Source organism: Sceloporus occidentalis, unplaced genomic scaffold (genome assembly GCF_023333645.1).
Source record: "Sceloporus occidentalis isolate IW3139 unplaced genomic scaffold, rSceOcc1.0.p SCAF_18, whole genome shotgun sequence".
Taxonomy (NCBI): Eukaryota; Metazoa; Chordata; class Lepidosauria; order Squamata; family Phrynosomatidae; genus Sceloporus; species Sceloporus occidentalis.
Window position 1 is genome coordinate 7,130,564 of NW_028316998.1, and position 15,737 is coordinate 7,146,300.

General features: G+C 39.5%; 1 protein-coding gene across 1 annotated transcript in view; it reads left to right on the plus strand.

Moving 5' to 3' along the window:
- Positions 1–10,679: 10,679 nt before the first annotated feature.
- Positions 10,680–15,737, plus strand: part of LOC149302561 (reticulophagy regulator 1-like) — a 47,006-nt gene continuing 41,948 nt past the window's right edge. The window contains exons 1-3 of the mRNA XM_089482235.1: positions 10,680–10,690; positions 10,882–10,988; positions 11,892–11,922. Coding sequence (XP_089338361.1) covers positions 10,680–10,690; positions 10,882–10,988; positions 11,892–11,922 — 149 coding nt within the window. The remainder of the gene's footprint in view (positions 10,691–10,881; positions 10,989–11,891; positions 11,923–15,737) is intronic.

Sequence of the window (15,737 nt, forward strand, 5' to 3'; positions counted from 1 at the left end):
TCACTGTCCAAGCCAGGAGATGCATAGACTAGCTGGCGCATTGAGAAACGTCCCCAGTCCATCCATGGTTCTTCTACAAAGCCTGGTTAATGCATACTGAATATGTAATTAAATATGAGGAAAAACAACCTGGAAAGTTGTGTTTCTGAAAGTTTTCTGTAAATTTTAAGTGCAGCCTAAATAATTGGAATGCTGTAGAGAACTAATTGTTGGTAATAATTTTTGGTGAATAGACGTTTGTCTGTGGAGGCCATTGTTATGGCTCTACCCTGGACATTAGATTTAGGCGAGGGGACATTGGTGCTGGCTTTTTGGCCACGACCTCCCTCTGAAGACTTTGACAGATTTGGAGGCCGAAGCATCTGAGTGTCCTTGTGGTTGAAAAGGTCAATTCAGTGTACCTCCAAGATGACCAAAGGCCACCAAGCCCCAATTCCGAGGAGTGTAGTGGAGGTGATGCATAATTAATACCAGGACCTGGCTTTTTTCACCATCATTGGCACAGAACACGCAGTCTAGGAGATGCTGTATATTTTGTTTAAGGGTGGTAGGTGAGTGGAACAACATCTCAGCATATATAGTAGAGGTTAATACAGTAAGGCAATTTTAAGCATGCAGGAAGTAAGCATAAGACTATCCTGAATCAAAGACAAGACCAAGGGCTGATTCTTTCCATCAGGCAATATGGTCCAAATGGTTCTAATCTGCTGTCATTGTGGTACATCTACCCATTCTACAGCTCTGTGGAAGGTGTTTGTTTCTAAGGTTTCCTTAAAAAAATATTAGTTGTGTGTGCAAGTGATAAAGACCTATGAAACATTCATGTCAATTCTATTTTATGTTCCACAGCAGTCCTTGTCTGCACTTTGGGTATTAACCATTAAATATGCTCTGTAATATCTATGGCAGTAGTGTGAATGTTGGTACATGGCTGACCTTTTTCATGGCACTGGATCCTCAATTTGTTTTGCCAAGCAGATGTTATTATTATTCTTATATTTTATTTATATACCCCCAACAATTTACACAGCGCTTAATACAATACATATATTCAAGGGGTATGACAAGACGACAATTGACATTCTAAGACAAACGGATACATTAGGTGGAGAGAGTCCTGCTCGCAAGCTTGCAATTTTGTCATATAGAAAAAAGCTTTTCTCTAGTGCTTTAAATGCATGCACAGAATAGGTGAGGCAGACACGTGACAATAATGGCTTCACCCAAACAAACAAAAACATTACATCATGCCTTGGCCTCTCCTCGGAATCCCTGCAGAGACAATTCTTTTCCTCCCCTAGGAGGATCACAAAGAGCGTCTGCCAGAATCACATGTTGTGGAAATATGTAGGCCAGCGGTGTATGCCACTAGGGTGCCTCTGTCATCCGGCTGGGGTTCATCAAAAACACGGTTTAGTTTTAAAAGTAACATTTATTTTTATATTCTTGTAGACAACAGTTTGGGGTTTTTATAGGTATTTGTGTTTGAATATTGTTCTTCAGTTATCTTTCACTCCTCGCAACATTTCAAATGTGTGGATAGAATGGGACTAGGGGCAGGGCTTCACCAGGACTTGTGTGTGACCTATTGATAGTTAACTAGATCATTTCAGGACCTTTAGGCTAGGTTTCCACTTGGGTTTTTGTCCTGCGTTTTTTTCTTGATGAAAAACGCCAGGAAAAACGCCAAGAAAACTGCCACTGCATTCTCCTGCGTTTTGGTGTTTTTTCTGGAGTTTTAGCCTTTCTGTGTAAATTGCTTTTTTGACCTTAGGCAGTTTTTCCAGCCTTTACACGTTAGAATTTTCACCCAGCTAAAAGGGATTAGGATAAATGGCAAGTATCTGCCCCCTCCTGATGTCATTTTCTTGGTAGAGTTCTACTTAAACACCCCGGCGGACCCTTTTGTCTCTTTTCTGTGGTTTGTAAGGCATGCTTTATTCCGAATGTCTGCTCCTCTAGGAAGATTGGCCCCAAATGATGGTGCAAATTGTTTGCTGTTGCTTTTGGCACGCAGGATCCAGTTGATGCGTCGGGTATGTTTGTTTGTAATGGCATGTTTGTTCCAAATGGTGTAAAATTCAATATGAACTTTGTTTTGTGTGATACTGTTTGTTTCCAGCCTATTTCTCGTAGGACACACAGATACTGGGTCCATCCTCTGCATTGTAACTGTGGAAAAAAAAACGCCATAAAAAACGCGAAGGCAAAAAACCCACATGGCTTTTTCATGGCGTTTTTTCTCTACCATTGACTTCTATTGGAGAAAAACGCCAAGATTTCCTTGCAAAAAACGCCAGAGTGTCAACATGCTGCGATTTTGAAAAACTGCCACAGAGCCCAAAAAAGCAGAAAAACGCCAAAGAGGACTGAAAAAACGCCAAACAGAAAAACGCCAAGTGGATATGGCATTCTGCGATTTCCTATTGAAGAACAGCTAACATCTGGCTGCAGCGTTTTTTCACTAAAAAAACGCCAGGTGGCGCTATTGGCGTTTTTATGGGCGTTTTTAGAAAAAAAACCTAGCCTTAGTGGAGCACTGAGATGTGATGTCATATCAAAGCTCTTTGCTTCGCTCAGTGATGCACAGACCATGAGAATGTGGTAGAGTGGAAGCTCTGCTTGTCCCTTTCTAAGGACAAAGGGGACCTACAAACCCAAAGGGTGACCCTGTGTATAACATTCACTCACATTCTTTTCATACTATTTAGGAGGGACATCAGGGTGGTATGTTCCTTAAGTGCCATCTCCCAGTTGTAGATAATTTCACCGAGTAGAAAAATGGCATCATGAAACCTACTACATATAAAACACTTTAAAACAGTAAAAAACAGGGTTGGTATGTCAGATTTCTTTGAAATGATCCTTGTTTATTTCCTGCCTATCATTGTCTTGTGTGGAAGTCAGAACTTTATCTATTAATAAAATGGCTGAAGGTTGCAACAAGTGAGGACTCTAATCCTGGTTTTCCACAACACTGTCTAATGTAGCAGAGTGATGTTTCATCTAAATGAAAAGTTTACCTCATTAATTTTTATTCTGTTAAAGAGAAGTCAATATATTTAAGTCGATGACATCATAGCAGTTGGTGGAACAGTTTATAGTGATTATTGAAAACAAAAAAAAAAATCAGTAATCTCTCACTAAACTCACTTTTGTGTGATACGTAGTGGGAAGCTCACAGTCTAGAGAAAAAAATAGTGTCTAGCAATAGAAACAAGGTGACAGAAATTAGTTCAAGTCACCAGAATGCGGAATCTGCACACACACCACAGGAACTCAGGTGCTTAGCTGTGCCAGGAAGGGCCAGCTCCCCAGTAAATCAAAAGAGAAAAAGGCTCCAGGCACTCAAGGGTTCCACTCAGGCAGGTTTATTGAAGGAGAAGGACAACAACATTTCGACCTCACAATGAGGTCTTTATCAAGTTCAACTTGGAACCCTTGAGTGCCTGGAGCCTTTTTCTATAGAAATTAGTTGAAGGCAGAGTGGTGGTTCAGTAAATAGTCAGTTGTGACTTGGTTTTGGTGAAGTGCCAACCCAAGAAGGTTTCATCTGTAAAAAAATGGCTAGGTTGGTACATCATAATAACAATTGGTGCCTTCCCCTTTAAAATGCCCTCACTCTTTGTTTAGCCAATTATAGCTTGCTCACGACTGTAGTGGTTTCGGTAAAATGCTTTGGCAGAAAGTGGTTAAGCGACTCTTCGTTCAGTAACCACCATAAACCACGACATAGGGTGTAACCCCAATACTTTCCAACTACCATTCAAAAGTTTGGGGGTCACTTAGAATTCTCTTTGTTTTTGAAAGAAAAACCAGTGTTGTCTATTACAATAACATCAATCGATTCGAAATAAAGTGTAGAAACTGTTAATGTTGTAAATGACTATTGTAGCTGGAAACGATCTTTTAATGGAATCTCTTCATGGGCATATAGAGGCCGTTTATCACCAACCATCACTCCTGTGTTCTGATGGCACGTTGCGTTTGCTAATCCAAGTTTAAGTTTAAAAGCCCAATTGATTATTAGAAAACACTTTTGCAATTATGTTACAGCTAGAAATGCCCCCTAATGTGACCCCCAACTTTTAAACAGTAGTGTTTGCGCCATACTTTTTATTAGAATTTTCACCGTTGGTACATTGGAGATGTGTGCGTATGTGTTAGCTGCATTGTTTACTTAGTATTTACTTGTCTTTTAACCCTTTGTTGGGCTGTAAGCGCCTTTTTCACTTTTATATTTGAAAATATTATGGTCCATCATAATGCATATTGAATCTGGGGAGGTGATATATGTTATCTCGCCACACATGGCAGCTGACAGAAAAGGAGTGGGGAAGGGATACAGAAACACACTGTATGTGATCCAGGCATAAACCCACAGACAGCAGCGCTAGGCAATCCACAGTTCTATAGCATTCCGCTGTCACGGACACTTTTACTCCATGAAAAGTATTTGTCACGTCATCAAAACCTGCGCCCCTTGCACAAGTCTTACTGTCCTGCATTTTGGGTGATTTAATTAACCAAAGTAACACGTAAGGTAGAGCGTTAGAGTGTGATAGTTCCTCTTTAATACCTTATTCTAGAATGCTGTGTTTTGATGACTGTAAATGTTCTTCGTGTTCTGGCCTGCTGGGTGTACTCGGGAGATAATCCAGTTCCTATCTACTGTATTAGTGCAAACAATGCATAAGTGGTTTATAATTGAAGAATATCTGAGGATACTTGGAGTTTCTAAACAAAGCAATAAAGGCATAACATTTAAAAGCTCATACAGACTCCTATATACTTATATGCTTATGATAATATTCAATTTGTAAAAGAATAGGATAAGCTGGAACCCTTTCATAATCACAATTAAACAGTGATCTCATGATAATTAAATGGATTATTTAAGCAGCTTGAGGCCATATTAAAGACCGTGACTAACCCTAATGACTATAGTTTAAATTGAAAGAATATTACCCTCTCTCCTTCTGTCTCACCCCCCCCCAACCTCCTAAAAGCCTGCAAGCTTGCAAAAGCAGGGCCGCCTTCATTCTTTACATGTATGTATTAACATGTGTTAATTCTATTGTCAATTGCATTATTATGATTCATTTTCACTTTTCCCCATTTCCATGTTACTCTTCATAATATGGAAACAAACATACAGTTTCAGATCAGAAGCAAATTCATTCCAGGGCAAAGATTTCATCTCCTTTCTGTTCTTTTGCCTTTCTTAATTAGGACCCACCGCATTCCGGATTAACTGAAATTCTAATTTATAAACAAAAGTGCAACATGTTACTCTTGTGTTCTTTTTTGAGTGGTGGCTTTAATTGTGACTTTATTAAATTATTACTCTAGAGCAGGGGCGTCCAACATGCGGCCCGCGGGCCAAATGCGGCCCGCGAGACCTCGAGGTGCGGCCCGCGTAAGATCAGCAGCCAGGGCAACCGATCTTACGCGAGTCGCACCCCAAGCCCTGCTACTTACTTGTGGGAGGGTCTTCTGGACTGCACAGAGGAAGCGGAGTTTCACGTGACATCCTACTTCCTCTGTGCTTTAGCAGAGAAGGCAGAGGGAGGCCGCGCCCCCTGCTGAAGTCTGTGAGCGGCATCGAGGAGCTGCAGTGCAGGTAAGGGGGTGGGGAGGGTGTTTGAATGAGTGTGTGTGATTGAGGGAATGAATCTGTGAATGAATGATTATATGAATAAATGAGTGTGTGTGTGTGTGATAGCATGGATGTGTAAGTGCTGGAACCTAGGCATGATGGGACTGTGATTGCTGTTAGCAATCACACTCCTATCATTCCAAGTCAGCCAGTACATGCTGAAACCTGGCCAGCTGCCCCCCTTGTGTAGTGATGGTGCCAGCAGTATGGGGTCTGCACTTACAGCCAGCCTGTACCAGCATGTACTGGCTGACTTGGCATGATAGGAGTGTGATTGCTAACAGCAATCACAGCGAGCACAGTCCCATCATGCCTAGGTACCAGCATTTACTGGTTGCCTGGGTATGATAGGAGTGTGATTGCTGTTAGCAATCACACTCCTATCATGCCAAGTCATATTGCTAATTTTGTCCAATTGTGTGTTACCTACTTTTATTAAACATGTGAGTTTTTATTATTATTTTTAAAGGTGGGGGTCATTTTCGGTTTTGGCTAAGTGAACCCTGAATGTTTTGGTCCAGAATTTTCATTTTAGTTCATCCCTAGAATAAATCTAGGGAATCCTGAATTTGTAGTCGCAAAACTTTCAAGGCCCAGAAATCAGTGAGAGGAAAAGTAAAGGTTTTGTGTCATTTACTTTATTTTAATCTGCATATTTTATTAAAGGCCATATTTTTTGTCACAGTGAAAAATGAGTGCGGCCCGCGCACGTATACAATTCTGATGAAGTGGCCCACTGCAGAAAAAACTTGGACACCCCTGCTCTAGAGTTACTACACGCAAAGTTGTATAGATGGGTTATTTGCTCTGTGTGTGATGACACATTGATCATTACAACACTGTCCAAAGCAATATGACAAGTATGAGAAAAGTAACATGATACTGTCAGGCTGCTCACCCTAAGTCTCAGGTGCTTACCTACGATAATATAATGTTGCAAATGATATTGCATAAAAGCCATAATATATTGCTAAATTGTGGGTTGATCACATCTGGAAACCACATATGCTTTGTTGTCCTGGACATTTAAAATAGTTCTATTGGTTGTACACTTTATTACCTTACCTTGCTAGTACAGGGTTGGACCCCCTTTTGCCTTCAGAACTACCATCATTCTTCAAGGTATACTTACTACAAGGGGCTGGAAACATTCCTCAGAGATTTTGGTCCATATGGACATGATGGCATCACGCGGTTGCTGCAGTTTTTTTGGCTGCACATCCATGATGTGAATCTCCCGTTCCATCACATCCCAAAGGTGCTCTATTAAATTGAGATCTGGTGATTGTAGAGGCCATTGGAGTACAGTGATCTCATTGTCATGTTTAACCCCTTCGCGACCTTTGCCGGTTCAGGACCGTCATGACATGAAGGTCACTAAATGACCTTTGACGGTCCTGAACCGTCAAAAAGTAAAATAAGCTTAGAAAGTGATCAACGATCACTTTCTTCGCTTAAACGGCGTTACTGTAATGCCTCGATGTCGAGGCATTCAGCAAGGCCGAGATCGGCATCGGGGGCCATGTCTGGCCCCTCCCGGAGGCGTCAACAGCCGCCATACATTGTATGGCGGCGGACGCCCGTTTTAAAAGCGTTTAGGAGGCGATCAACGATCGCCTCCTAAACTTAAATGGTGTCGCTGGAATGCCTCGATCAGGAGGCATCCAGCGACACCAAACACTTACCTCTGGGTGGGCTGTGACCGCTCCGGAGAGCGGTCACAGCCGCCGCTGCCGGTGATCTTCGCCATCAAGCAAGATGGCGGCGGCCTGGGAAATAAAACAATAAAGACGAAAAAGTTCGCTAGAGGGTCTCCAGACCCTCTAGAGAACTGGCTCCACTTGCTGGTTGAATACAGGTACTGCATTCAACCATGCAAGTCAATGGAGCCCAGCTTTCTAATCACTATGTGATTAGTAAAATATTCAAAAAAAATAAAAATAAATAAAAAATGGAAAAAAAAATGTGCTAACATTTAAAAATTATTATGCAGTGATGTCACTAGATGAACCATCCAGTACCAGAAAAATGTGTAAAAAAAAATATAAAAAAAGTATTAAAAAAATAAAATAAAATTAAAAAATAAAGTTTATTATTTTGAGCAAGTGCTAAAATTTCTCAAAAATCTCAACAAAGAGTTAAAAAAAAGCACTTCAAATACCCAAGGGGTGTCTAATATATAAAAAAAAATGGCTGATGGGGTAAATTGGAGTGGCCTAGCTCAAAGATAGGGCATAGGTACAGACTGACCAAAATGGAGAAAAAAAGCGCACTTCCCAAATGTGGCATTTTAAATCTGAAACAACCCGACAAACCCATGCATGTCGGGTATCACTGTACTCAGGAGATGTTCCTGAACACACATTGGGGTGTTGTTTGACAGTGGCATATACCAGGACCTGTATATCTATAACTAAAGTACAATTTGTGTGAAAAAAAAAAAAATTTACTATTACAAAGTTTGACAAAGTGTAGTTGTATAATTGGTGCATGGAAAGGGTTAAAATAACAGCATTTGGAATACCCTGGGGTGTCTAGTTTTCAAAAATATATGGTTTGAATGGGTTAAATTGAGTTAACCGGCTTCAAAGATGTTCCAAAGAGGAGATGGAGGCAGACTGACCAGATTTGTTAAAAAAGATTTGGAAATCATAAAACGCTACTTGTACTTATTGCCCTATAACTTACAAAAAACAGCAAAAAAACATAAAAACATTGGGTATTTCTAAACTCAGGACAAGTAGTAGAATCTATTTAGCTAGTTTTTTTACTTGCTTTTTTAGGTGAGTAAAAGATTTTTCAAATAAAAGTCATAAAATGTGTTTTTTTTTCAATTTTTCACCATGTTTTTTTAATTTTTTTATAGTAAATAAGATGATACGATCAAAATAATGGCCCATCTTGTCCTGAAAAAAACAATATATAACTTATGTGGGTACACTAAATGGGTGAGGAGAAAATTACAGCTGAACACAAGCACCACAAAAGTGTCAAAACAGCCTCGGTCCCACAGGGTACAAAACGAAAAATGAGCCCGGTCCTTAAGGGGTTAAGAATCCAGTAACTGTGGTCATAAAGGGATGGGCATGGTCAGCAACAATACTCAGGTAGGCTGCCACGTTTAAGCAATGCTCAATTGGTACTAAGGGGCCCACAGTGTGCCAAGAACATTTCCCCCAGACCATTACACCACCAGCCTAAACTGTTGATACAAGGCAGAATTGATCCATACTTTCATGTTGTTTACTCCAATGTCTGACCCTGCCATCTGAATGTCACAGCTGGAATCGAGACTCATCAGACCAGGCAATGTTCTTCCAGTCTTCCATTGTCCAGTTTTAGGGAGCCTGTGCGGATTGTAGCCTCAGTTTCCTGTTCTGACACGAGTGGCACCCAGTGGGGTCTTCTGCTGCTGTAGCCCATCTGCTTCAAGGTTCTATGTGTTGTGCGTTTACAGATGGTATTCTGCATACTTTTGTTGTAATGAGTGGTTATTTGAGTTATTGTTGCCTTTCTATCATCTAAAACCAGTCTGCCCATTCTCCTCTGACCTCTGACATCAATGAGGCATTTTCGTCCACACAACTGCCGCTCACTATATATTTTCTCTTTTTCGAACCATTCTCTATAACCCTAGAGATTGTTGTGAGTGAAAATCCCAGTAGATCAGCAGTTTCTGAAATACTCAGACCAGCCCGTCTGGCACCACAATAACAAACTGGTACAAAAGGAAAAAAGGACCATGCTCTTGCAAGCTTACAATCTAGTCGACTAAGGACCTGCTTTGGTCCAATGGCCCCCAGAGTATATGGGAGCAGTGGAAAACAGATACTTCTTAAATTTCATTCTCATACCTCATCATTGTTCAACAGTGCCAGATACTTGCTTGCGAGGCATTAGCTGGCTTTGTAATCTCAACTCAGCTTCCTTCTCATATGAATGTTGACAGCATCCTGAAGGACGCTATTTATATTTTTTTAAACAGGGCCACTCTAAATCACTTAGATCTTCTGAAAACCAAGATGAGGCACTATAGATCAGTATTGCGGTATGCAAGGTCTGCGTTACACATTAGTTTATAAACTCAGTAACCTAATCTAACAATGTTTGTCCCTTTGTGTTTAATGTGGATTTATGGCGTTGCTGACTGGCTTCACCATTGTTTAAAATGTAAAATTTGACATTGGGAATGGTTTATTTGGTACACAATTCAGCACTTTTCCACGTTTTTTGTAAATGTTACTTTTTTTTAGCTTTATGTAAGTTTTTCTCTATCAACTTGCAAAGGATTAGAAAAAGAGAAGGGAAAAGGTACATGTATATAAACCTAACATAATACAATAAATCTGGAACAGAAAAGAGATTTATTAGATCACAGATGAGAAGGAATTATTAGATGCTATGTGAAGACCTTTAAAATTGAACTACTGAAGGGCCACTAATGCTCCATAAATTGGTGAAATCAGGTGAAGGTTGGGATTTTTTTGTTTTAAAATATTTGTTTTACTATTTTGACAAGTCCAGAATTATCACCAAAAGGAGAGTTTACAAGAGTTGCGGTTTCGGACATTAAGAAGACGCAACCCTAGCAAGCTTCTTCAGCAAGAAAAGCTGACCCTATTCAATGCACAGTTCATTTAGTGAGGCAACATGGATGGTTTGTGATTAGGCACCTCAGACTTTGCCCATACCAGTACTGCATAATTCATAAATACGCTTTATGATGTATATAAAGAGTGACTGTGGTGACAAAGCAACAAATGGAATGGCGCAAACAGCATTGACTCATTTGCTATGGGAATATAATCAACTTTTGTCTTGGCTGAGCAGTCGTAGTATTACATCTGCATCACCAACCAGTATCATATCTAAAGGACAGGGACATGGCTTTTTCCTAACCTAACAACCTTTATAAACCTCGGAATTAATGGTGACTTGCCCTTAGTACTTGTTTGTGTAGACAAAACATATTAAACTGTGTTAACTGATTTGACACTGCTGTTAGCAAGAACATTACATCATGTGTTACAGGTAAATTTAGAAAAGTTGGGTTTGAATATCCCCTTTATTTTGAGCCAGACCCGTAGTCATGGTCTGGAGATCATTAAGGACTATTGGTAATGGATGGGCTTGGCCTTACCAAGCCAATACAAGTTGGCAGTAATAAAAGCATCATGGCACGTGCATTGTAATGATAATACACAACTTTATTTTTATTTCAGGTTTCTCGCTCTGACTCCTTGGAGAATGTATCATTTAATATCCCTCATTTTACTTGGAGCTGTGATGGTTCAAATTATCAAGCACTTTATACTGTCTAGACGTAGCGGTAAGCATACACTTTTAAATTAATCTATCCGAATTTCGCTTCCCCAACCAACAGCATACAGTCAATAATCATTATGATCTATAACTTTATATAGGACCTTATAATTAGATTAATCAGCACAATATATATTTTAATTGTCTGAATTTCAGCCTTTTCATAGTTTATGTGACATGGTGGCATTTTGTCAAATGTTTTAAATTCATAGGCTGTATCATCAATAGGCAAAACGGTAAAAAAAAATATTGCTACTGTGTCTGAATATACACATGCCCACAATTCCCACTGTTCTGGCCTGGAATACAACGAAACTGAGAATAGTATTAAATATTTAAGGTAAACGTCCTGTAACTGTACATTTCTTTGAGAATTCATTGCAACTCTATCGCAATGTATTTCACATTGATAATAGGTCATCACTATATTCCTGGAAGGAATTTCACTTGCAGAAGAAATATCACTTTTGTAGTAAATCAAATTTACAGGTAACACAAGCAGAATAGCAACAAGCTGGTGTGATGTTCTTGACCCATAAATACCAGGTAATTCAAGGTTATGAGTGTTAAATCGGCAATCTCGGAGTTTAAGCAAAGGCTAATCCTTGATCTTCTTGCCTGCCATCTGACTTTTTGTTTATAGCAACACATGGCTTCATTAATGTAAAGCAGGTTTTATCAGATAAATCATACCAAACATATAAACTGTGAACAGGCAAGGCGAAATAAAGGTAATACAATGTAGATTTGTCAAGCTTGCTTACATGTTTGTTATATAACAAAAATATGACAGTTGCATGTATATATAGTGACAATCCTTACTCATAGGGAAGCTCCTACTTAGCTATATCCATAGAAAGTTAAATTATTTAATTTAATTATGTTACAGTACATTTCTGTTTACCTCTAGGTGCACAACTGTGGAGAAAGATCAGCAATAGGTAAGATCCTATTCATATTTTTGTTAAAAGGATACTCCATTCCTCTGCATTTATTTTTGTTGAAGATGCGTCCACCTAGATCCCGTAAAGTTCCCTCATGTGTGTTCTTAGAGCTTACTGCTATGTAGCATTTGAAGGGGTTGGTAGCAAAGATTTGCTTTAAAAAAAACCCATTCATTTTCAAGGCAGTTGTACTGTATCGTATTTAAGACTAATGTGTTTTTCACATATACTTTAAAATGCAGGGCCTGTCCCTATTCTAAATAAAAAATATTGGGGCCAGAACCCGACATGTGCAGTAAGTCCAAAAATGTCACCATGGAATATGAGGCTGGTATTGAATTATTTCCAGGGCTGGTTTTAAGTCCCCGTCTGGCCCGGTTTCTATGAAACTCAAGAGTGCTAGATAACTTTGCTTCAGATTTGGTGTTATGTAAAAATCGGTACGTTCTGACCCATCATCTGAGGTCTAAGGGGTCTAACATTTATATTATCCAGTAGCTTTCTACTCAGTGTCTTTGGATATCCACTGCATTTCAGTGAATCAATTCAAAGCAGCTACAGTGAGTTGGTGGTGGCACCTGATGCACAGGTTTTGTTTTATCATAAATACTCTTTATTTATACCGCGCTGTGCTCCTGAATTGGGAACAGGGCTGAAATAAGTTCAGTTGATTCCTAGTAAGCACAGATGAATGGAACTTGACGTTTTAGTGTTACAGACAGGTTGAGCAAGAGTTTGGAAGTGTTATTAGATTAGAGCTTCTCATGTCAGATGGAGTCTGGTTGAGAAATCCGCTTACGCTCAGAGAAAATGTTACACAAACAGAAACTGCATTTCAGATCATTTCAGATTAAATTCAACCTGTCACCAAAAAGTATTGGATCTTAAAGCTCTATATATCAAGGCATACGTTTTTTCAAGGAAGTAGAGGCTCAACAGTGGAAGGCAACTGGGAAAACCATTTAAAAACCCCTTGCCAAGCAAAGTTAATTAAGTTAATTAAGGCTAAAAGTAGTGTCCATTATCTTGATTTCACGGTGCTATTACTGTTGGAAAAAAGAAGAGATTTTAGAATTTTTTTGCTGGAGAACTATAGATACACTGGAAGAGGAGAAAATGTACAGTGTATACAAGTATATGCCAGCGGCTGCCTCTTTAAGCACTTTTGTCAGGGGAGCATGCAGTACTGAGCAGTGGTTGGCAATCTGTTACACACTTTGATCATAGCACCAGCACAGAAAACGTATAAATATATACAAAATCTATAAAACTCTGTTACATATCTGCTAAAAAAAATTGGCATATAAACTGTTTTACTCGAGAGTACCAAGCCACCCCGAGGGAGAGTATGAAGAATTTTCACCTTGACTGCTTTTTCAGCTGTAGCTCTAGAAAATCCAGATATACAATTGCCATGACTAAGCACGGGTTGGGACAAATATATTCCAACCTTACTTAAAGTCTGACACTGACTTTTGGATAATGAGCATTGCAAAACATACTGGAAAATGCTTTTAAAATCTGATGCCAAGTCAAAATGGTATCAATGCTACTGTTAAACTACAGGTCTGTATCATTTAGATTACCAATGCCGGGAATGTACTTACAACCAATTGTTGTATATTGTTGTATAATGCCAGTTAAATTGGCTCAAGGACATAAGGCAAAATGCCAGTAAAATTGGCTCAAGAACTTACGTTATCTGGTTATCAGTCAATTTTATTATTTAATTTATTTAACAGTGCATTTTATTTTGATGGGAAGCAGACTTTTTGCTGATAATTTAGTTTTAAAAAGCAGGTAAAGCCACTACTGAGCTCTTTTTTGTTTGAAAACAATAGTGATAACTGTATTGTAGTGGTAGACTTCTAATCAAAGTAGATTGTTTCATTTTATTTTGCCAGGTATTCCAAAAACCTAATTCTACTCCCATCTTTGTTTAGGTCCAAATCTTAAATATTAACCAGTGCGTTGTAGACATACCCAGAACTGTAGCTTTACTTTATGTGTTCTGGACATCGTACCCTGATATCCCCCTATCTGCACTACATGTTTGTAAATAAATCTTATGCTTTCTAGACATCATGTCCAGATGAAATGATACTATTGAAATCAATTCAGTAGAACGTGTCTTCCGAGTAGCTTAGTTCTCAGAACTATTAGCTGTACACTATTTTTACGGTACAGCAATAACAAATTTAAAGGGGAACTCCATGTTTTTTTGTAGAATACTAGTAATTTAAAACAGTTTTAAAATATAGTGTTATATTCTGTTTAAGCAAGGCTCCACAAAATACGTTTGCAACAACAATATGCTATGCACTTAGGTCTTCTACCTTTATCTACTAGCCAAACACACAGTAAATGGTGGCATGTCAGTATTATTGACCAAGAGGAGTCAGCCTTTATAGCTACCTAAAATGGCAACCTTCAGGACCACCATCAGGGGGTACAATCGATACTTGTATGGGGCCCAGACAATCAGGTCCTTATCTGTCACAAGCCCCTATAGTGTCCCTTTGCAAACTACTACTGGAAACTGAGCCCTTATGGCTTTCTATCCGTATCAGGGGTCCTTGCGAGCTTTGGTGCTCAGATGGCCCCTTTTTCCAGGGACTGAGGCACTTTCTGGACTCTGGGGCCTAGTGGCCCCATTGCAAGTACTGGTGGGAAATTGAAGGAAACATAGAGCAGAGGGGTGGGACAGGGGGTCCTGTTTTTAGGTGTGTACTGCGCAGGGGTAGGAACCAACATTGGTCAAGGTGGGCATTTACTGAGATCTGTGGTGGACGTTCACCGGCTGCGGGATGTGCACAGACAACCTCTGCTGCTGCCGGCACTTCTACCAGGGCTTCTATGGTGGAGCACCGCAAGGTCATATGATGCCGGTGCCCCGTCATAGAAGCCCTCAGAGGAAGTGCTAGCAGCGGCGGAGGTTGTTTGCGCGCATCGCACAGACCTCCTCCGGCTGCCGGAGAGGAGGATCCAGGTCCCCTGCATCGCTGCAGGGGATCTGGACCTTAGTCTTATAGTCAGACCTCTAGTTGAGGTCTGATTAGAAGACGACCTTGAATATAAGACGATGGTTATTTTTCCGAACACTTTGCCCTGAAAAAACCTTGTCTTATAATCGAGAAAATACGGAAATTTACATAATAACTTCTATGCTTAACATACATTCTGAGAACTACTACTAAAATGTATCGAAAACAAAACAATACAACAGGGTTGAGTTGACAGATCCTCCAGTGTTGTTTTGGTCCCTCTGGTGGTGCATTGGTGAAATAGCACAACTAATCAGTTGTGAATCAGTCAGCCACCTAATTGATTGGGTCCTCTGATCTGTACAATTATTATTATTATGTGTTTGCTAATTTATATATGGACCTTGGGCTGAATGTTTCAAGTTATTAGTCTGAATATTCCATCTCTCTGTAATGTTTTCTTTTTATCGAAGCTTACAGTAAAGCCAAAGCAAAGGGAGGTTTTTGGCTCTGAATTTTACAATGGCTAGAAGTGGCTTAATAAAAAAATGTGATTATTGGTTAATAATAAGGAACAGAATGGGTTGTAGTTATAAGGAATTATTAGAGATGGTCTCCATGGGTGTCCTGAATGCATGAAGTAAAGGTGTTTTATTTCTTCTGTACTATTTAAGAAAAAAGTAATCAGACAATGCATTACTGTAGAATATGGTGGTACTTTAAAAATCAATGAACTTTTGACAGAGTTGAGGAAAATACATAAAAAATATGTAAAAGCTGATATTCAATTCCGAATTGCTTTCCAATTGTTGAATTAGCTCCAGTAGA